At 40.7% G+C, this 23,871-nt stretch overlaps 1 protein-coding gene across 3 annotated transcripts in view; it reads left to right on the forward strand.

Moving 5' to 3' along the window:
- Positions 1-23,871, forward strand: part of SPRED2 (sprouty related EVH1 domain containing 2) — a 91,524-nt gene that overhangs the window by 25,180 nt on the left and 42,473 nt on the right. Inside the window, exon 1 of one of the 3 annotated variants that reach the window (XM_030557888.1) lies at positions 16,050-16,231. The exons of the other annotated variants lie outside the window; for them this stretch is intronic. Coding sequence (XP_030413748.1) covers positions 16,215-16,231 — 17 coding nt within the window. The 5' untranslated portion in view covers positions 16,050-16,214. Of the gene's footprint in view, positions 1-16,049; positions 16,232-23,871 lie in introns of those variants that run through there. 3 annotated transcript variants of the gene reach the window in all.

Genomic DNA, 23,871 nt, shown 5'->3' on the forward strand with positions numbered 1-23,871 from the left:
TGCTTCTGGAGGGAGGAGAATTGATAGTAGAGAAGCTAGTGAAAGCCGAAGAAGCTGCCGTGTATTGGTATAACACTCCCATTCTCATCCTGTTGGGAAGGGAAACGTTACAATGTATGTGTTGGCAATACACAAATTCCCCCGGAAAGGACTGTGAGTAGAGCATAGCATATCCAATATAATCCAGTAAAGCAGATTGATGCTGAATTAAAATTCTGAAAAACATGGTTTTAAAAAGTATATATTGGCTATTTAAAATATTTGCAAAACGTGTTTTTTGACATAGCATTAGCATTTAAACTGAGAACAAAATGAGAGGTTTTGTGCTCTAAAATACTGCTTGTTGGGAGAAGACACTGATACGATTTTAACATACACGGATTCTCTTCTATTGGGTTAACAGTGGTTAGGCTGGTACATATTCAAGTCAATAGTGGCTTATTTTTGTCCTTTGCAAGTGTATTAATTTCAGTGGTGCTCCCTGTACCACTGCAGTGTATCAAAGCTCTGAGGCCAGGCTACTGTTTCTATACTTGGAAAATATTAAATGCTGTTAGACCAGGGGTCGGTAGCACACGTACCAATGGTGGCACGTGAACTGATTTTTTTAATGGCACGTCAAGGTTCTGGCCGCTGGCCTTGCTCAGTCCACTGCCAGCCTGGGTGAAGGGAACCCCAGGCCAGTAGTGGGTTGAGCGGAGCCAGCGGCTGAGAGTCCAGCTGGCAGGAGCCGGCAGCCGGAACCCCAGACTGGCAGTGAGCTGAGCGGGATCCCGGCCCTGCTCAGCCCGTTGCCAGCCCAGGGTCCCAGCCGCCAGTCCCACTCAGCCTGCTGCTGGCCTGGATGGACGGAACCCCGGGCCAGCAGCGGGCTGAGCAGGGCTTGCGGCTGCTCAGCCTGCCGCTGCTCTGGGTTTCTGGCTGCTGGACCCTTGCCAGCCGGGGTCCTGGCCGCAAGGACCCTGGCTGGCAACGGGCCTGCAGCCGGAACCTAGAAGTGAAAGTAAGGCAGAGCGTGCACACTCGGAGCCGGCTGATGCTGGGGTACTCTACTGCGGCTGGAGGCACAGCTCATGGTGCGCTCCCAGCGGGGGTCCTGCTGGCTTCCGGAACTGTCCGGCAGGCTGGCACTGGCGGCCCCGTGCACTGGACTAAGCAGCAGGCAGTCAGGCAAGTGAAAGGGGCCAGCAGGAGGCGCGGTGGAGGTGTCCATGTCCCAGCATGTCCTGCTGCCCCTCTCTCGCTATTGTGGCTGGTCACCGGGGCACTCCAAGCATGTGCCGTGCCTGCGGCTTGAACAGCTGCGGTCCATGGTGGGGAAGGGGAAGGGAGCGGCAGGCCAGGGACCCATCCAGGTAACCCGGCTGCAAGCGGGACTGTCCCAGGCTAGCTCCAAGCCCCTGCTGCCCCAGAACGTCCCCCCTACACAGACACCCCAACTCCTTGCCCTGAGCCCCTAATGCCACTCAACCCTGACTCCTGCACCCCCCATGCTCCCAGCCCTGACTCCTGCATCATCCACATCCCCACTCTCTGCCCTGAGCCCCATGCACCCCAGCCCCCTGCCCTGAGTGCTCTCCACCACACCCACACATCCCCAGCCCCTGAGCTCCTCCCCCCGAGGAGGATTGCAATATGACAGTACTTGTAAGAAATTTAAGTTACTTTCACCCCTGCTGGAACCCCAGACCAGCAGCGGACTGAGTGGAGCCAGCGGTGGGCTGAGCAGCTCATCCCGCTGCAGGTCTGGGGTTCTGGCCCCGCTCAGCCTGCTGGCAGCCTGGGGTACTGGCAGCCAGCCCAGGGCTCTGCTCCTGGCCTCGACCCAGTGCTCTTCAGTCACCCCCTGCTGTAGCCCGCATTGGAAAACTCAGCAAGGAAAAGCGAGGGCGAGGATTACACTAAACTGATAAGATCTGCATTTTAATTTTATTTTAAATGAAGCTTCTTAAATATTTTAAAAACCTTATTTACTTTAAATACAATAGTTTAATGTTTTTAGAAGGTCTCTCTCTATAAATATGTATTATTATAAATAAATGTATTACCGGCATGCAAAACTTTTAAATTACAGTGAACTTGGCACACCGCTTCTGAAAGACTGCCTACCCCTGTGTTAGAGGATGCTCAGACTAGAATTAATGAAACCGTGTGAAAAGGGAAGGATTGCAGGGTACATCAGTGTAGGGAACATCAGTGTTTTGGTTTTTTTTTAATCTCTCCTATGTTTTGATTCATGACCAGCCTTTTCCTGAGCAAAAAGTAGTGCAGTTTCTCTGTTTGCCTATAAAATTCACTTCAATATTGACTACTAAGGGAAAATGAAGTTTGTAATGCCTAAGATTAGTGAAATATTTTTTTCTCTATTGTTTTCAGTTGGCTTACTTTGTGCATCAGACAGCACTTTGTGGGCAGTCACTTTCCACTGTTCCTCCCCCTGGCCAATTTATTCCTTGCTGAAAAGATCCTTATAAATATTTAAAAAAAAAAAGGGTGGGGGGGGGGCAGAAAAACCTTTACACATTTTAAAGGGATTTTAAGGCTATATTTAATGTTATTTATTTTAATGCCAGAAAAGGGAATTTCTTAACACTTTGATTATAACATAATCAACAAAATAAGGTCACACCTGTCCTTATAGGGTAGGTGTTTTCTGCTTTTTCTACATCTAATTTAAAACTAAAACAAAACTGTTTGTGCAGCTACGGAATGCTCTCCCAAGTCTAATTTCTCTGTTCTTCCTGCTGCTAGGAAAGAAAGCTCCCACTGGCTTATGACAGGGATAGGCTTCCTCTCCCCATCCATAACCACATGATCAGATGTGGCAGCATGTTGGGACTGAGGAGGGAAAGAGAAGCCAAAGAGATCCAGAGAGCTATACAGTATTTCACAGAGGGCAGCACTCCTGTGTTTTCCTCACAAGTGAGAGCTGGAGAGGAAATAAGTTGAGCAAATTACCTCAGGTCTCAGTTCAAGACACAGGGTGCAGTTTTCCTTGTCCTCAGGTACCTGGATTCTCAAGAGGAGAAGATGGAGGGCCTGGGGAGTAGAGGTCTGCTGGAGCCTGATTTTTAAGGCCTACCAGACCCAATCCCTCCCGTCCCCCTGAACCAGAGTCAGTGCTGCTGCCTCCTGCTTGTGGGGTCAATGCGACTGCAGCTATATGTGTTAACTGAAGTAAATGCGAGCGCACTGGGCAGGTCTGCTTCACTGCTTGTCAGTTTCTTGATCCCCTCAGTGACACTCACACTCTCTTCTCCTGGGGCTGTCTTGGGATATGAGTGGAGGATAAGGGGCAGAAATGAGGGATGGTGTCATCTCAGTCTGGCAAATGTCTGAGGGACAAGAGGGTTCCTCTTTCTCCACTGATGCATATCTTCATTTTCTGCTTCCTCCTTTTGTCAGCAGGTGCACGAGGTGGTTTTTTGCAGAGGCATGACAAAGATTGTGTTTGTACCTCCTTAATCTCAATTTTAAGGGTTGCCCCTTTTTTTTTAAACCTAAACTTAGCTAACAATGATGTTGGTGTGTAAGGCAGAACAGAGCACAGCTCGTAACTCTGTATTGGCTGGGCAAGTTCTAACCATAGTAAATATTTGACTGTCAGGAAAGCAAGCAATATTAAATATAAAATAAGTCATTTTTTATTTTAGCATATTAACCTGGTTAAGGTGCTTTTACATACTTTAAAAAGGAAGTTTTGGGAGAACAGCTATGTAAAATGAGTATTTTTAGAGTCATTTTTCAACTATAACCATAGCTGAAAACTTGCCCGGGATCTTCCCATACTCCAGAGAAAGTCAGGGTTGGTGAAAATTAACTGCATATTTGCAAAATCTCTTATCTGGTGACAAAGCAAGAAGGAGAACAAAGTTTCACTTTACACATGCATCAGGTCATAAAGCAAGTTGGCATAAGCAGAATTTTGTAAAATAATTTTGACCTGTAAACTGAAAACACTTGACAGTGAATAAATAGGGGGCACTTCATGTGCAGTAGGTATGGGATGGGATGGGATGGGATGTAGTTTCTTGACTATAGCTATACTCTGAAAGGGGCACACTTTGAAGTTTTACACTATGTTAAGCTAGTTAGCTGAATATTTATATTGGGTGAAACATTTGAAGTTATTTACTTTTCATACCTTTTAAGGTATATTACAGCCATATTTTTATTTCTGTGTTCAGTTTGGCTATTGTTAATCTATCTTAAATTGTGGCAATAACTTGTACAAATTGAGGTATGTAAATATAACTACTGTGGTGTGGTGCTTTATAGTTTGGGTACCAAACAGTTATTTAAGCTGTGTACACTAAACACTTGTTAATTTATATTCATAGTTTGGTTAGAGTGCAACTCCAACTGGAATACTGCAGGAAACGAATAGTTAATTTGGAGATATAGACTGTATTAAAGATGAAACCACAAAGCAGACACATTTGAATTATTTTCCAAAGTAAGAGAAGAATGCCCCAATTCAGACTGTTGAATGCTTTCAGTACAAACAAGTTGCAGCTGACCCTACAGTATTTAGGAACTTCCCCGGCTTTGAAATTCTCTGTCACTTCCTGCTTTGGTGAAGATGTTCTGGAATTCATTATTCTCTAACATCAGACACCAGGAGCCTCGCTATAACCCATGAAACTTGGGGTGCATTTTATCCACAAAATAAATCATTTTGCCATTCATTAATGACACTATCTTCATGAAACAGGGAGGTGGCATTGGGTATCAGAGAAGAGAACATTTTCTTTGAAAGTAAGATCAATTTTTTCTGTGCTTACTGTCCTGCATTGTCAGGGTTTTACTCATGGGCTTCACTCCTCTTTATTTTAGTTTTCACCTTAAGTTTATTCTTAAATTGAATGACTCAGATTTCTTGTGGCTCCCAGATTATACGAAGGTTCATTTGATACTTCAAAATGGCTACTGGAATAGAACAAATGGATGTGGGTTTAAGTTGTTTGGGGGGTTGTGATTGAAAACAACAGAAAAGTATACTGCACCAGAGGTCATCCAGAACTGCACTATTCCTCAGATGTACTATATAAGGACAATTTAATGGTTTCAAAATATTAGTAGAATAATTTATTTTGTATATAGTTTACTGTGTCTCTATTGGATTCTTGTAGAAGACAGTAAATATATGCTTCAGAAAAGGAAGAAAATGTTAGTGTTTGCAATCAAATATAATCTGTAAAAGCAGCAAAGAATCCTGTGGCACATTACAGACTAACAGACGTTTTGGAGCATGAGCTTTCGTGGGTGAATACCCACTTCATCAGATGCATGTCAGTTAGTCTGTAAGGTGCCACAGGATTCGTTGCTGCTTTTACAGATTCAGACTAACACGGCTACCCATCTGATAAATATAATCAGATTAGCCTTGTGTAAAGGAGACCAACCAGTTTTTGGCTTGCTTTATTTTTAATTGATTTTTATTCCTTTCTTTTAATACTATAAATCTTTCCATTGCAGAACTCTTCTGGGGATATGCCATCCAGAAAATGGCCTTTTGCCCTGATTTCAGATGGTGCCTAAGGAAGCACTATCCCAGTTATGCCAGTTTAAATCCATCTCTCTGGCAGCACTCTGCCACATTGTGAGACATTTTCTAAACCAAAATGGCTACTGGCTGAACCAGTAAGGCAATACCAAATAAGTTAATCTTCCAAATAAAGAATGTGTGTGAAATTAAATGTTTCTGTGTGTAGAATGAGTTAATCTTGAAGTCTTTATTTGTTCAGATGCAATAATTGTCTTAAATGGAAACCTTTACCTTAATTGCCAGTCATCACAAGCTGTGCAAAATCTGTGGCTGTAGTACCAAACTTGTGCTCTGACACTGCATCTTTAATACAGTATTTACCTGAGGAAAGCTGTCATCAGATTAGTAATGCAGCATATTATTTTAGAAAAAGCCAATGGAAAAGGAACCCTATTTTGTTGTATATCATCTATGCATCTTTAGCTACAGTGCCAACATTATGACTTGTAAAGGTTTCTAAACAAAGTGAATAGCAATATCTGTGGCTAGTGAAGTAAATAGCTTGAAGATCTGGAACGTGGCCTTTCTGGGCAAGTAATAGAGATCTTAGGTGGGCTTGTGTAAAGATGCTTTTGTTGCAGCTGTCCTCGTATAGAGTAATAGGACCTGGAGCTGGGAGGCTTTTGCCAATATCTTAAGCGTCACAAAAACAAATATTCTCTCAAAATAACATTTTAAAAAATAAACATCTACTTCCTATTTTCATAGTTGATTATTTCCTCAGTGTCATAGTTTTGTCTCCAGTATTGTAGATTAATAATCTTCAGAGAACCGGGACCTTCCTAGAAGTATTTCTTGTACGTGTTTATCTGTCTTTATCAAGTTAGTTTTTATTAGTTCTTTTTAAATTTTGCTCTGAATGATAGGAAATTGTCCATAGTAATGAAGCTTTTTGCTAGAAAAATCTCAGTGAAGCATTGTTGGGGGGTTAAAGTGCCTTTTGTAGGTTTTACTCATAGACTCTAGGACTGGAAGGGACCTCGAGAGGTCATCGAGTCCAGTCCCCTGCCCTCATAGCCAATGGCATCCTTTAGGGCATCTGCATGTAGCCTCAAATTCTAGAGGTCACTATCTTTGTGTTAGTTTTGGCTCGGCATTACTTTAGCTAAATTTAATATTCCGTAGTAAGTGCAGCTAGAATCCTTTTGTCTACGCACTGTCTGGTTCTGCAGAAGGGATACTGCTCAATCTAATGTGAGCTCAAAGACTGCAGTCGTTGGATGGAAGGGCCTACATAAGTGAGGTATTAACTTTTAATCAACAGTTTGTACTATTGTACTAAACCCAGACCCCTTGTTTTCTTGAACATCTTCAGTGGGGTGGGAGCAGTCATTCTCTTAACTATGCTATTAACTTGTTTCCTATCCAGCTAAACTAAGCTCAACTTTTGAATAGATGTCCTTTAGTCGCCCTAACATATATTTATGTAGGGGATGGGGATCAATTCCAGAATCCACTACAGACCCATTATGAAACTTTTGATTGAGTCTTAATGATCCAAACTGTGAATGTGGTTTCTGTGTTCTAACCCAGAATTGATGGGTATGAAAATCTTGATTGACTGGCTCCCTCTGCCTTGACTGATGGGTTTAAGGACAAGACATAATTTTGGATTAGTGTAACTAGACCACAGAAACAAATTATTATTTAAAACTTAACTTCTTTGGGAAGAGGAGCAGGCTTCAGACTGCTCCTCTCAGGAAAATCAGTTCTCAGCTCCACTGTTGAACAGCTAGATCACTGTGTAATCAAGGACTATAAAAATGTTCCCCATTTTATAGAGGAGGAAAACATGCTAACTAATGGGATGTAGTTCTGTTGAAAGGGCCTGTATGTGCTACAGAAAACACGGTGGTAGAAAACTTGGTTTTAAAATTGTTTCAGTTAGCATGTTGTTTACCTCCATTGTAGATCGGACATAATATGGTGTTTTTATAAGTGTTCTCCAGTCTTTCACAACACCTTATACTTCAGTGGCTACTGGACAGTGGAAGATGCTGTCAAACCAGGCGCACAGCCCAGCAGATTAAAGAAATTGGAATGGGTGTTCATGATTTAAAACTTAGTGTGATGGGCTAATTAACTTGAAGTATAGTGACTTCTCAGTCTTCGCTGGAGATCAGTATGTCACTCTTCATCTCTTTGAGATAAGTGAACAAGTTCCCAGAACGTTTCCTGCTGGACTTTCTGTGGATTGGCATCAGCTGTAGCCTTGCATGAAGCTCATCTATCCCATCTTTCTGAACAGTGTAAATGCCCTAGTGATTGAGCAAATGAAAAGCAGGAGTTAGTGACCAGTCTGAGAGAGTAGAAAGAGCTGCTGCCTCTGAATAAACAGATGGGCTAAAGCCCAACTTCGAATGCCTGGACTTAAGAACCCCCATAGAAATGGGAGAGGATTCCTGACGTGTTCATGTGGTTATGCAAATTCTATTTGGGGATGAGTAGCTGGCTTTCTGCCTAGACTTTCTGTTTGGAATTGAACTCTTGCATTAAGAACCAACTTCTTAAAATCGCTAAATCCATTAAAGCTGAGTTGATCTGTTAGGCCTCCAGTAACTTACACTTTTCTTGGCAACATGTTAAGTTTCTGTGGCATGTGCTGAATTACACCACTATCCTCAGTATCCCAATTGTAAAGACTTATCTCCTCCTCCACGCTGCATTTGCAGTGGAGAAAATGTGGGTTTGAAAGTTTGCATTGCCGTGATGCTGGCATTGATAAATGGGCAACTTAATCCAGATAAAAAAGGGAGCCTGTCTGGCTTCCTTTTTCTGCAGTCCTTTATAGAGCCTAATTTTTAATACTGCCACGCACCTCCAGATTTTCTAATTACATGGAAATCTGATGTGGACTTCAGACATAAGGAATAGATTTTTATTAGTTGCCTATGGTAGCTGAAGGTAAAAAGGCATAATCTTTGTGGTTTTCTTCTGCTCCTGTACAAAACAAAATTATTCTATTTTAGACATGTGACCTCTGAAGCAGCCCCTTAAATTTAATACTGGAAGCACCACTTGGTTAGATTCAAGGAGATGTAGATTTGGTGCTGGATGTTAACAGTATTGGCAAGTGAATTATGATGTCCAGTCCCTCTGTTAATTATTCTGAGAAGTATGTATTAATTATTTTAAGACAGCATATGTGTAATACCGTATAATTAGCAACAATATGTACATGTTCTCTCTGAAAATTCATTTCTAGTGGACACAGGGTGTTGGATAATCCCCTTGGCAGTTTGTGCTTGCTTAATCGTCTTGTTTCTGAGCCAAAACATCCTGTTCGAATACGGGCATGGACCTTCTATCTGTGTACGTGACCTCACCATGGCACCTGGGGAACACGTTGCCATTAGATCAGCCTTTTTAAAAGATTTTTTTTTTTATTTTCTGCATTTTAACAATGCTGATCTGTTCCTTTGATGCATGTTCATTATGCACAGTGAAGCACTGACCATTTTTATTCAACTTGGTGTGTAAATTCTGGTGTGATTTATTTTTGTGCTGTATCTCTATCCATTTTCCTGTTGGGAAATTGATCCGAAAGTGTGTCCATTTCAAAGTAGAAGCATCTACCTTTCAAGTGTAGGATTTTCTCTCTTGTCATTCCTCCAGCTCCAGAGACAATATAGACATAATGTAACTGGCTGAAGCCCCCATTTTTAGCTCATGTACAGGAGTCTCTTTTGCTCTTTCTGTAAAACATTAGGGAATTTTATGTCACCGTTATCTGAATTAAATCTCAGCTAAATCTGGATTTTGGCAAAATTTGGCAATATGGGGTCCAAATAGGCATCTGTTGTTCCACTAGCATCCACTAAATACATGTGGTTTGGATATACTCGCAATTAGGGCAAGTGAAATTCAGGTAGGAAAAATGAGCAAAATGAAAAAGTTCAACATTTTGTGAAATCGGTCAGCAAAATTCACACACACACTCTAGTCACCATCCTAGCAACTATTCTTTCTGGGTGAATGGGGTGACAAGTCAGAAGGTATCCCCACCCTGCTGCCATCCTTTGAGTTAGGTATATTTTAAAAATTTAAGAAGGGAGGGGGGAAATCTTGCTTTTAACAAGCAAATATTCATAAGGAAACTTATAAGTTGCCCTTGCTGGTGCTGTTCTCACAGGAAAATGGAAACCACAATGTTGACAAAGGGTGGACACAGAAAATGTCATTGTCTGTGTATATTTTGAAAAATGTTAAAGATTGGTGTCTTTAGAAGAAAAGCGTATGCTGTAAACTGATGCTTTCTTGGTACTAAGGGTCTTCAGGTTGGTGTGTATTATCGATTTAAAATATCCAGTTCAGAAACTGCTAATAAATACATGGAATCTGGCAAGACTCTAGCTTTTCTTTTTCAAAGAAAACAAGCAGAAAAATAAATCCATCTGATTTCTTGTTGAAATCTTACAGGATGCTTTAAAATATCCATCGCTGCAATAATTATTATGTACAAAATTGAAGAGAATGTAAATTCTATCTCTTTATCTAAAGGGTCCTAAATCTCATATGCAAACAAGTAACTGTAGCTGTCACAAATTGCTCAGAGCCATTGGCCTCAATAGTATTGAGCTGGATACTTTTAAACAAATACATTTTGTTGTCATGGTTGTCAAGCAAGTGGATTTTTCAGTTTGAAGCTGCAAGGAATATTACCTCTGCAACTTGTCATGTAGTCTGGACCCGTTTATTTTATAACGGGGTGTCCATCTACACTAGATCATGGAATTGTCAAGTGTACACAATACCCAAGTGTTTGAAGGAATGCCTGCGATCGTTACCAAATTCGTAGACTAGAAGTGGACAGGAAATGCTGGTACAAGCCCACAGTATATGACACTGTTTGCCTTTCAGTTCACACATTCTCCAGCATCTGTTGATGTATAGGGGGGTCACCTTTATACTGGTTGTTACCATTTAATAGTGATTGTATACTGGCATATGTAGCAGCCCAAATATATTTTCACATGAAATGAAACAATTTGTCAAGAGTCAAACTGGAGTTGAGCATACTGCTTTGATTTCCAAACAGTCGCGATTGCCCTTTTTTAAGGGGAGGCTTCTTGTGAGAACCATGTACAGTCTCCTATAAAGCTTCTAGGGATCATCTAAAGAGAGATGGTTACATTTGAAAGGCCAGAGCTTCTCTTGTTTAAAAACAGAATCTCTTCAAGGGTAGAAAAGAGAAACATTAAACTCTGAAAATAATAAAACACAGGGAAATCCAGAAGTTCTCAGACAGTTTCTCTTTTACTTCCTTAAAGGAGAGAAACTCGTTTCCTAAGAATTAGTAGTACTCTAGCTCTGAGTTAAGTGTTTTACTTCACCAGTAACATCATTGGCCTCAGTTTGTATCATTGTGCTGGTTTGAACTGAAGAGCCCATTTGATTTCTAATGTGAAATCCTTCAGAGCCTCAGGCAGGGAGGCACTCCAAAGACGGTTTTCAGAAGTACAATGACCTTTAGCTTCTTTCAGAATCCTGAGAAGTAGGAGACAAGACATGAAATCTTAACACCGTTGAAGTCCATGGGAATTTTTACCATGGGCTTCATTAAGGTCAGGATTTCACCCTACGATCCTCAAGGGCCGTTGTCCAAACTCTCTCAAGTTTATCAAATACCCAGTTTACCTTGACTTTGCTCATCTGGTTGTCTCATCCTAGTATTGCTGGTCTTTCACTGTGGCTATGTTTACACCTTTAGAGTTACAGGGTTCAGGAGCTCCCAGTCTTGGGGGAAAAAGAGGAGGAAAAGGGGAGACTGATTTCTACTGTCTCAGAAATTTTTCCCCAAAACACATGTACCTTTCAAATCTGTTAAACAGATGTAACCTGTGTTTTCTCACCACTGACAAGTGGCAGGAGGGGGTGGTGTGGTCTTCTAACATCCCCCAGTTTTGCTAGCAGGAAATCGCAACTAATTTTCAGTTTGGAAGAGCAACCAGTTTGGTTTGTTGGCATTCTAAAACACCTGAATTCCAGAATATACAGGAATTATAACATTGTGAGCATTCTGTAAGTGTCTGGAGATGAAAAACTATAGCCCTTTATAGATTTAGGAAAAAAAGGAAACACTTCCATTGTTAGGATGCCACACTACCACCTCTGTTTCCAATGATGACTAGATTGCTGTGCTGCTGCTGTCTGGAATTCCTCTTACGTTGAGCGGCAAGGTGGTGAGAGGAACATAAAGTGCTCTGACTGTGAGTGGGGGGTTAGTGATAGGGTAGTTTCGGCCCTGCTGTTATTGTCCAGGGACTTTATTATAAAAATATTAAAAAATTAAGTTTGTCAGGGAGTGGAGAACGGGAAGGAACAGGAAAAGGCCACTGCTGCTTGAGGTATCCTTGCAGGAAGGAGAGGGAAGGAATCCTTGATACCTTTTTCTTGGTCCAATGGTGAGTACAAAAAATAAATCTTTAACTTCCCTATAACAGCTTCTAGTTACAACTTAGATAATGTTTTCACCCCTCTGAGCCACGAGAGGCATTAAGACCCATCTGCGCTATGAAATGCTTACGCAATGATGTTTAACTTAGTGGGGGAACTGACTGTGTGTTATAAACATTGTCTGGCCCTGACTCTGTGGATAGAATCAAAACTGTGTTTAAAAAAAAAATTTTCACGCCTGATGTTTATAGACCACTTGTCTCTTATGAAATGCTTTGTCTACACTATGAAGCCTAGTTGCCTAATATATTTAGGGATATTACTTTGGAATAGCATGGTTGTAAAAGAAGAACCCTGAGAGAATTACCTCGTTATATTAGATCTACACATTTTTATAGACTTGCTTTTTTTCACCAGCAAATTAAATGTGCAGTATAGTGGGATCCTGCTATTGGTTGGGGTGTTTTCAACACTACCTGACTACAAATAAGTAGACTTTCAACTATTTTTGAGACAAGCACACTGTAAAATTTGACATGATTCTTAAGGGTGTAAGGCTGGAGCAGGAGTTGGCAACCTTTCAGAAGTGATGTGCCGAGTCTTCATTTATTCAGTCTAATTTAAGGTTTTGTGTGCCAATAATACATTTAAATGTTTTTAGAAGATCTTTGTCTAAGTCTATAATATATAACTAAACTATTGTTGTATGCAAAGTAAATAAGGTTTTAAAAATGTTTAAGAAGCTTCATTTACAATTAAATTAAAATGCAGAGCCTCACGGACCGGTGGCCAGGACCTGGGCAGTGTGAGTGCCACTGAAAATCAGCTTGCATACCGCCTTCGGCATATGTCCCATAGGTTGCCTACCCCTGGGCTAGAGCATTCTCTTCCCATCACTTCTCTGATCACATCTTTTGAGTGACTTGGACAAATGTGACTTGGACAAAGGCTAGATTGGAAATCTTTGTGGGCAAGGAAGGGCATATAGAAGTAATAGGCACCCATTAAATTCTGGATAGAAAATGTTCCAAGTGAAGACTTTAAAGGTTGTTTTACTACTCTTCTTTTAATGTGCACCTTTTAAAAAAAATAAATCTTAGACATACAGATAAAACACAGCACCACTGGACAAGTGGCCCATTGTTAATGTTTTGCTGTTAAATTTTAGTCCCGTTAATTTTTTTTTAAGTGGTTGACTTTCTTCTTCTTAATTGTAATTACTCCAATAGCCACAGGGAAAATAGTCTTCTCTTGCCCAGACCACTGCCTCAGCTCTTTGAACTGTGCTTGTTGTGGGCATATAGGCAGTGGAACACAGATGTAGTGCCTTGTTGGCTGTGCAATTCCAGTGTTTACCTTAGTCTTCTAGTAGCAAAACTATGCAGCAGGAATGTGTTCCACTCCGCATTAGAAAAAATGTCCTTATATCAGAACAGTCGCACTGCAGTCCAAGTCAGGAAGCATACTAAAATGTTAGAGGACAGTCAGTGTAGCACAAAACATGCATTTAGTCTCAAACAAACATTGGTGGGGGTTTTTTAAGGATTGTAGCACTGTTGCCAAACTGGGAATTGAAGTTTGGCTAGTATATCTTCAAACCTGGAGGGTGTTTGAAAGAGTGACAATCTAGGCTGATATTCCATTACAGGCTACATAATATTCTGTATTTTATCTCTGCTTTAGAAGAAGCTTTGAAAACCAGATGGTGCAGCAAAATTAGTTACCAAGTTTTGTTTCACTCTTTTGGCTTTCACACTTAGGTTTATCTGATCCTCAGATTAATAGATCTGATATTAGAGTTCAGTTTCTTTGAAACCATTCTTGAACGGAAAGTAAGTTTAGCCAATATTATAGTGTGTCTTTCAGGAGCAGCCCTGTAAGGAGACTGAATGATAGTCTTCCAGATCTCCCCTTATTCCAAGGAGGGACATACCCTGTCATAGCTCTATATTTGATTCAGGGTACATCCCTCTGGTGCAGCTGAACTGCCGAGTGCACTGGTGGGTCAGAGCCACCTTTTCAGGAATGGAGATAGTGGTTCTGCAGAGCCTACTTCTTCCCCAACCCCGACTGACTTGGGAAGCCGGAACAGGGAAGTAAAGCAGCAACTTACACCCCTGTACATATATGCAGAGCAGGCCACCATCTGGTTTTATATAAGGAAGTTGTAAATATTTGCATATCGAGATATACCATGTCACTGTTGATCTTTTATGAAGTCATACCTTAATTGTCCCCCTTTTTAGTGAAAACAATTACCCATCAAATTTAAGGGCCTTTCTATACTACAAACAGAAGAATTTGGGGTAGGGTACAACACAGTTATCAGTTGACCTAGTTACAACAAAGTTAAAATGTGTTGTTCATATTTTGTGCTATCCAAGGGTATGGCTACACTTGAAATTTCAAAGCACTGCCGCGGCAGCGCTTTGAAGTGTGAGTGTGGTCGGAGCGCCATCGCTGGGGGAGAGCTCCCCCAGCGCTGCACGTAAACCACATCCTCTACGGGTGTAGCTTGCAGCGCTGGGAGCTGTGCTTCCAGCGCTGCAGCATTGATTACACTGAGGCTTTACAGCGCTATATCTTGCAGCGCTCAGGGGGGTGTTTTTTCACACCCCTGAGCACAAAAGTTGCAGCGCTGTAAAGTGCCAGTGTAGCCAAGCCCCAAGTCTCTAGCAAGGCTTGGGAATATAAATAGTCTTGTGTATGCTACAAAATAAAGCAATGTTATAAATGGGTCATCCTGACATTTTCACTTGTCCTGCATACAGACTCCTATAGTTTAAAGTAAAATGTATTTTTCTATTCTAAACCCCTTTCATTTTCTCATAACTTTGTCACCTTTTGGACTAAACTCTTCCAGGCCTATTAAAGCTGGAAGCTTGTGCAATATCACTTCAGCCATTTTTGAGTTATGCGAACATCAAGGGGAAAATAACTTTGCTTTTGTTCTGATTACACACTTTGAGCTTGGATTACTCAAAAATGGCTAAAGCTGGAATCTTCAGACTTATCTGTCCGCAAGGAAAATAATTCATTCATAAATCAGGTCACTACTTTAAAGTTTATAAATATTTTTAGAGTTGGAATTTTCACAAGTGTTAAACATGGCAGGAAAAAAATGCTAAGGCTATGCTACGGCAGTTCTGCAGAAGCATTTTTGTTTTCAGAAACAAAATGGGGAAATTTAAATTCAAAGAAATGTGTGTAACTTTAAGGGTGAGTAAGCGCGAAAGCCCCAATTCACCAAAACCCTCAAACATGTTTTTAATTTTGAGCATGTACTTAAGTCTCATTGATTTCATGCTTAAAATTAAACGTGGTTAAGGGCTTTCTTGTAGTGTGACTTTAAAAGTTACATGTACTGTTTATTATATAATAGAGACTAACCTGAGTAATAGTACATTCCATTTTACATTTAATAAGAAAAACAGGAATAAGAAATGCTACATGTGATATGTGGCCAACATTGTGGTAGAAACTTTTTTGGGAATTTCCTGACTTCAGAACTTCGGTGTTAACTTTATGCTAATTCCAGTTTCTTTTATCATTTAACCATATGTGGTACTTGGAAATACATTGACCTTGTTTACACTGCAATTTGTAATCACGTTAGTGAACACTATTACAAATTGTATCATAGACAAGCCCACTGATAGGCACAGACTGCTGCTTACAGAAGTGTCAAGTAGTTTGAACTTTTAGGATTAACCTGATACAATATGAACATTATTCAGCATAAACAGCTAGCACAAAGTGCAATCTGGAGGCTGTAAAGAGATTATACCTGCTTTCAACTTTGAACCTGTTTGTAATTTGGGACAATTCACTGATACGATTCTGCGGATTCTGTGTAATTTCTGACTGATTTTAGCAGTGTGTTCGTGAGCTATTATGAAATTGCTGAATTACTAATTAATGGTAGCTACAGAATTTTCTTTAAAAAAAACAAACAAAAAAACCTAACGCTGAACTGGGGTGGCAAGGGGGCAGAGATCTTCAGTCAGTTCAATGTGCCTCACTTCTGAGAAGCAGGATGTTGAATATGAGTAATGATACAACAGGCCAATAATATGCAGAATAACCCTCTGATGACTCATCTAGTACAATGCAGTATATTTGTCAAGGAGACTGAATCATACATGGGGGGAAGCCACTTTTCAGGCAGCCAGCTGGTACTCAGGTCAGCAAAAGACGATCCATTTTATCAGAAGGTTTATAGTGGTAATAATGGTAAGACAGAGCACCCGGGGTATAAAATGTAGAAGAAATGGCATCTCCCAGCAGGTATATTTATTCTCTTGATACCTATGATTTCATTTTTACATTTCCTTTTTTTTTCTGCCTCTCCTTTCCTCCTCTGGTTCTCTTTTTAATTCTGTACATAATCTGTAAGTAAATACTGTGTGACTTCTTCTAGGGAACACATGTTTTCATTTATGCTTAGTATGTGAGTTTTTCATAAGTAATATCAATCTTTTGATCTTCATCCTTTCATAAAATTCTGAGAGGAAAATAGATGCTGCCTAGGAAACAACTTGTCTAGGTGGGTGCCCCCTCTTCATGGGCAGTAATTGATGTGAGGGAGAGAAGGAAGGCGCATTGAATTGTGCATGCTGTACAATGTTTATATAATTTAGGAGCATAATTTTTCTGATTTATTTATCTGGCAGGGGAAAATGCTTAAATTGTGAATGTGTTCATGGTATGTATCCTCTTTTATTTTTTGTGAATTAGCTTGGGCTGAATTACTGAAATAGCCTTAGTGTGTATGCAAAATATTCTTACAGATTAGTCTGTTATATTGTACTATATGTACTAAAGTGAAGATTTCTTATTGAAATAAAAGATGCATTCTGCCTTCACCAAAATGAAGCTGAATGAAAAAAATACATTTTACATGCACTAAAAGTATTGACTGTATTGCTGATTTGTATGTTTCAAACTGTGTGTCTACCCATTTATCAATCATCTAAAATTTTTAATGTATCAAATGTTTAAGGACTAATGGCTGTAGTTGGAGATAGACATGTTTTTGTGTAAGCTTTCCATGCAGGTTCACTAATATGGCTGCATCAGGACCAGGAGCTCTAGCCTTTGAAACTGAATTTTTTTGTGAATAAGAGGATGACTTGATGTCTGGTGTCCTGAATTTCTGTTTGTTTGCTGTTGTGATACCTATGTACATGATTGCAAGAAAAATCTGATTTGTAAAAGACAAGGATCCAGTAGCAATGGCGCAGGACTGGGAGTCAGGAGGTTAGAGTTCTCGACCCAGTTCTTCCATTGACTTGCCCAAGATCGTAGAGCAAGTTGCATTTCTTCTCTGTAGCTCCATTTCCTTATCTGTAAAACGGTGCCCGTCTTGAGATGAAAACCCTCAGAAGTGCTTGTTAGCATTATTTATTATTTTTGCTGATCATTACTCATTCAAATCATGTCATTCCTTGCTTTAGTTTAAGCAGAATAAATATCATGGGATTTTTATGATTGGTATGTATTACACAAATAATTTTGTGTAGTAAAGGATGAAAGTAGGTAGGGCTGGTTTAAAAAAAATGTAATTCATGATGCGATTCTTGAATTGCCTGTTTATTTGGCTGGTCATACTAAACGAGCACTCTTCATTTGTCTTGCATATGCTATGAAACAAATGCCATCTGTCATTCAATAACATGCTAATTACAACAGGGGATAATGGTAATGTGCAACAGAAATCTGTGGGGAATTTTGTTGAAATCTACAAGGATTTTCTGCCGAAATCGGCAGTGGTCTTGTATGAAATGCGGGACACCTCAGTTAGATTTTTCTCTTCTATTCTGCTTGTCATTGCCCTTGCATTTTAATGTGAGACAGGGTGCATCATTCAAAAACTATTTGTTTAAACTGAATTTCTTTTGCAGCTTGAATGTGTGTCCCAGAGTTTACGTACAACCGAAATGATTAATTGAATAGTTGGTCTATTCAAATTTAACAATTTGATATTTTAAGAGAAGTCTCTATGCAAATAAATAATCTAATAATCCATCATTACTGCCACAGCAAACACTGAAAAGTTTAAATGAGAATTGCTCTAAAACAGCTTTGAACAGTAGTTTGACTGGTATTATAAAATTGTAACTATGTTTTAAAATTGACCTTACGATACAGCTAAAATTTCCATATGGTTTTCTAGATCATCATTGAAGCAAACAATGAGCATCACAAATTTAGTAAAAGGAAACTTACTTAAATTTCTCCAACTTCATTTTGCTGTCTGTATTGTGTTACTCTAAACTGACAATGTGTGAGAGGAGAAATACTGCATTGAAAATGAGCCTCTTAATTGAGTTTGAAGATGTAAATGAACCTCCGTTTGCCACCATCCATGCCAGTATAGCTTTCACTGATGTTCACAGCTTTGTCCTTCTTACTCACCTACTCACAATGTTGCTACTAGGCCTTCTTCAGAGCTGCTTCTCTTCAATCAGACACTCAAGCACTGCAGCTCGGGTGACCAGGTGTCCAGTTTTTGCCCAGAACATCCTTGGTAACATCCACGTGGGAAGGTCAGCACCGGCGACTGGACTGTTAAAAGTCTGGTTGGCGGTGGTAAGGCAGGCTAGTCCCTACCTGTCCTGGCTGGCACTGCGTTGCTCCCCAGAAGATATGGGGACAGGGGTAAGGGGGCTGGCTTTCAGCAGCTACACTACTAAAAATGTTCCAGTGCCACTGGATGCCAGGACAGGCAGGCAGCCTGCCATAGCGCCCCTCCAGCCCCCTGCTGCACCACTGACAGGGAACTGCCCGAAGTAAGTCCAAGCCCCAACCCTGAGCACCTCCCCCTCAAACTCAGAGCACCTTCCTGCACGCCAAGCCCCTCAGCCCCTGCACCTTAAGACCCAGCCCAGAGCCTGGCCCACACCCTGAACCCCTCATACCTGGCCGAACCCCAGAGCCCTCACCCCATCCCGCACCCGCAACCCTCTGCCTCAACTCGCAGTCCCCTCCCGCACTCCAAATATCTCAGCCCTACCCCCCCAGCTTAGAGCTCCCTCCTGTACCCCCAGCAGAAGACTTCACCCCCTTCTGCACCTCAACTCCCTGCCCCAGCCTAGAGCCCCTCCTGCACACTAAACCTCTCATTTCTGCCTCACCCCGGAGCCTGCAGCCCCAGTAAGAGCCCTCACCCCCTCCCGCACCCCAGCCTAGTGAAAGTCAGTGAAGGTGGGGGAGAGCGAGCCACCAAGTGAGTAGGAATGTAGTGGGCGGGGGGTGGGGCCTCGTGGAAGGAGCATGGCCTTGGGGAAGGGGCAGGGCTAGTGTGTTCGGTTTTATGCGACTAGAAAGTTGGCAACCCTAACTGCAGCAGTTCCCTTGCTCACCTGTTCTACTAGTTCAGTCGCTTTTTCCTTTACTTCCCACCTGCATGTTTAATTTTAGCATATACATTGGTGGTATCATAGTATCCTAGAGCAAATGGCAGGAATTCACAATGACTGCTCTGCAAAGCATCTCAAATCTGTCTTCAGGAAGACTTAAAATAACTACAGTAGAACCTCAGAGTTACTTATGCCAGAGTTGCGAACTGACCAGTCAACCACGCTCCTCATTTGTAACTGGAAGTACGCAATCAGGTAGCAGAGATGGGAAAAAGAAGAGACAAACGCTGTACAGTACGGTGTTAAACAGAAACTACTAAAAAAATACAGGAAAGGCTAAAAAGATTTGACAAAGGAAACTGTTTCTTTGCTTGTTTCATTTAAATTAAGATGGTTAAAAGCAGTATGTTTCTTCTCCATAGTAAAGCTTCAAAGCTGTATTAAGTCAATGTTCAGTTGTAAGCTTTTGAAAGACCAACATAACATTTTGTTCAGAATTGTGAACATTTCAGAGATATAAACAACCTCCATTTCTGAGGTGTTTGTAACTCTGACGTTAGCAGGAGGCTAGCAGCATTATGAGTGCAGAGTTAAAGCTGTCGGGGTGACCTAAACTGTTGAATTTACACACTTTCCACTTTTCAAATGACTTCAAATGTTTGAAACCTTAACTTTGAATTTCCAGGCATTTAACTGATAAGGATATATTTCTTAATGCTCTTACTACCTGTTAACTTAGATCAAGCTTTCCTTCACTTCAAAAGAAAGGGTTGAGTGTCAAAGATCTGAATGACTACTTGCCTGCCTGAAGCTTTTGAAGCTATAAGCTAGAAGACTCTTTTCTGGAATTCCTCCGTAGGTTCTTCTGATTCAGATTCCAAAGTTGTCCTTCGGTGATGGTGAAAGACTTCTGGCTCTTGGACTTTACTTTCTTCTACAATACTTTTGTTCTTGCCCCATTGGCAAGACTCTGATGCCTCAAGAGATTAGGACTTTTTCTTCATTAGGACCAGAGCCAGTGGGCACATTCATCAGCTTACAGCTCCCCCGCTAGGAGGCAGGAGCCCAGTTATTGTCTTCCTATAGGTCATAGAATCGTGGGACTGGAAAGAATCTTAAGAGGTCATCTAGTCCAGTCCCCTGCACTCATGGCAGGACTAAGTATTATCTAGAACATATCTGACTGGTGTTAACCACCCTGACAGTTAAGAAGTTTTTCCTAATGTCCAACCTAAACCTTCCTTGTTGCAATTTAAGTCCATTGTTTCTTGTCCTATCCTCCAAGGGTAAGAAGAACAATTTTTCTCCCTCCTCTTTGTAACATCTGGCTCCTAAATGCCACTAGACCTCCACAGTCAGTTGTGAGGAAGTGGGAAATCTGCTCTGCAGTCAGTGTGGGAGAGTCCATCAGCTTAGTGCCCTAGAGTTGGATTTGTTCCAATTCCTCTGAGATAATTTAGCCACTCCTTCCCCCAGGGCCTTGTCTTATTAGAAAAAAAGGTGTATAGTTAGCATGCTAGCTAAATATATATACCTTTTTTCCAAGTGTAGACATGACCTGACAGACTGAGGTTGGAGCCCCCTAACACTGGCTGCATCTCCTTGTCTGCAGCTGCCTGTGCTGCAATCAGCAATGGGGAAGGAGGCAGAGGTAAACTCTACCCTGAAGGAAGTTCATGCAGCATTTATGTGTTTAGAAAAGGCAGTTAGACAAATATAACTTGTAGAGGGGAGTTGCCAGCTTCTAAAGGATATGCTTGAAATAAATCTTCCAGAAGAAAGCATTTTATATTTTAAAAGTATAATGGGTGACTAAAGGAAAATAAGTATTTTAAACTACAGCCAGACACTTTAGAAATTACAAACCTAATCATAGAATTATTTTTAAAGGGGAGCAGCATGAAGGAGTTGGGGAAGAACCGGAATTGGTGGAAACCATGATTTTATTTTATTAAATTTGATCCTTCTTTTAAAAGGACATTGACCTAATATTAGACCAACCTTACAACAGTAATCATTAGATAGGAAGCGTCCTGTCCCCTCTGTTGCTGAGAAACTTTTTATAAGCCATTCTTGATACACGGCATTTTATTGTACTGCAGAGGTAGCTAGCTAGGAGAGACCACACATTCAATTAACAATCCCCATTCACAGAACTGTCGGAACGGTAGTGATGGCATCTTTAACGCAGATGGCTGTCAGCAAGAAAGCTAGATTGAGACAGTGTTTGCTAAATGGAAAAAGGAGAAAACTGTAGGAAAAAAATGTCCACGTTTTTAAGTAAATGTTTCGTTCGGAGTTCTCTTTTTAAGACTCTCTTCTATGTAACAAAGAAATAGATTCTGTTCTGAGGTTTGTGTGTTATTGCAAGCAACCCATCCTCTTCCCCTCTACTCCTCATCTGTCTCTCTTCTGCCCTCCCTTTTAATTTTAGCTTTGCTCTTTACCAGCTGTGTCCATCAGCAGAGGAGGAAAATAATTCAGCAGGGTCTTGAAATTCTAATCTGTGTCAAACGAGGGAGGGTGTGGGAAAGAGCCATTGCAATAGCAGATTCATCAAACTGTGAAGGGAAACAGACCTACAGGTACTGGGTTGAGCAGCTGAGGGTGTAGAGAAGAGCTGCTTCACATAATAGCTAGCAAAATATCCATACTCCTTACCCTTTATTCTGCTTCCCCCAAATCCAAAAGGCGAGATAGAATCATAGACTTTAAGGTCAGAAGGGACCATTATGATCATCTAGTCCGACCTCCTGCACAACGCAGGTCACAGAATCTCATTCACCCACTTCTGCAACAAACCCCAACCTATATCTGAGTCATTGAAGTCCTCAGATCATGGTTTAAAGACTTCAAGGTGCCAGTCTTTCACTTTGCAGACAGAAGTGCAATTTAAAACCTTCACTAGTAAAGAAATTATTTGATATGATGAATTTTGGATACACAGTTGCAGAGAATGCCACTAAACCCCACTGTACACATTTAACAACTCAATTTTTGTCTTGATTTCTCCTTCTGGTATGGTTAGTGTGACGAACAAGGGAGTTCTATGACACCAACACATTAACACTTTATGAAGCAGTTGAGCGGAATCCTCAAAAATTGATAGTAAAATATCCTTTATTATTACAACTACTCTATACATTTGCCCCATCTTTTGGCTTTTTAGAAAAAGGTGTTGGACTATTGGTAAAATATTCATGATAGTGATTTGCTTATTACAATATCATTGTTTGTTTCTCAAAGGAAATTCTTACTAGTTTTCCTAATTTAAAAAAAAAATGCCCAGGAGCTATAACTTTAAATAGGTTGTGATTTTCTTTCCAATAAAAAACATGTAGCAAACCACAGGCTACCTTTAGCCCCAAAGTTCCATTATGGTTTTGGTTCTGGGTGGGGCTGACTAACAGCCTTGAAACACAGTGATAGAAAAGGTTGGCATCCTGCCACCCAGTTGGATAATCTGAGCAGATGTTTTCTTCCCAGGCTTCTAACACTATTTAAGACCAATTATTTCGGGTTAAAATAGCTAAATATTCCCATTAACTAATAATTAAGAATAGATTATGCAAACAGAATAGTATGTAGGCCATAAACAAACCCAAAAATTAAGGGCAGTCTTAAAGTTTTTAAAAGCCAATAAAATGGGAAGAATTGAAGCCACTTGGCGGTTCCTCTGGTAGTTTTACTCTAACGGTGAAAGACTGACCTTTAACTAATCTTAATGGCATTCAATATACTATAAATGGAAGTTAATCAAATATTGTACATGCTCTGAATAAATCTCCTTTAAAAAAAATGGCTGCAGCACGATAAAAGTAGATGGATATAGCAACAAGATCCTGAGTTTCCTGCTGCTCTGAACAAATAATGCTCACGTAGGATTTGTAAATTATTATTTAACTATGGCGAATGAGTTGCTTGAACTGGTCAAGGCCATAATGCAGTCACCTGAAATTATATTGCAAAGAAAATAAACAGTTTGCATGCAGAATTGTTTAGGTACTTGTATGACCCAACACTATATTAGCTAAACACCTCCCAGGTATTTATCTGTGCTGTTGTGGAATAGAAAAGCATTGCTTATTCCACTTTTACAGATGGAGACCTTCGGCACAGAGACATTAAGTGAAGTTTGACAGAACTAGAAGTTGACCCCAGGTATCCTGAGTCCTAGCGCAGTGCCTTAATAGTGGAACCAATAATTATTATTGTCCTAAGTCTTTTTTAATAGTTAATATAGCTGGAAATAGTGGCAGTGTTGTGTCTGGTGATACATGAGGGAGGAGAGCCTGTCCCTGCTCTAAAGAGTGTTCAATGTAAATTCCAACTGACTGTATTAGAAGAGCAATTTAGTATTCTTCCGGTCTCACAAACTAGAAGCTATTGTCTGGTAGTGTTGTTTTTGCTATGGCAAAGGGGGATAAAGATCTCATTTTCAGGGGGGAAATTAGATTTGTCTCCTGATCAAAAAGCCTGAATCTCCTGAAGTTACAGTTTTTAAAATGGAGAAGTCATGGCTTTTTCTATAGAACCTGCATTTATCTATACACTTCCCTGGACAAC

Source organism: Gopherus evgoodei, chromosome 3 (assembly GCF_007399415.2).
Source record: "Gopherus evgoodei ecotype Sinaloan lineage chromosome 3, rGopEvg1_v1.p, whole genome shotgun sequence".
In the NCBI taxonomy this organism is placed as follows: Eukaryota; Metazoa; Chordata; order Testudines; family Testudinidae; genus Gopherus; species Gopherus evgoodei.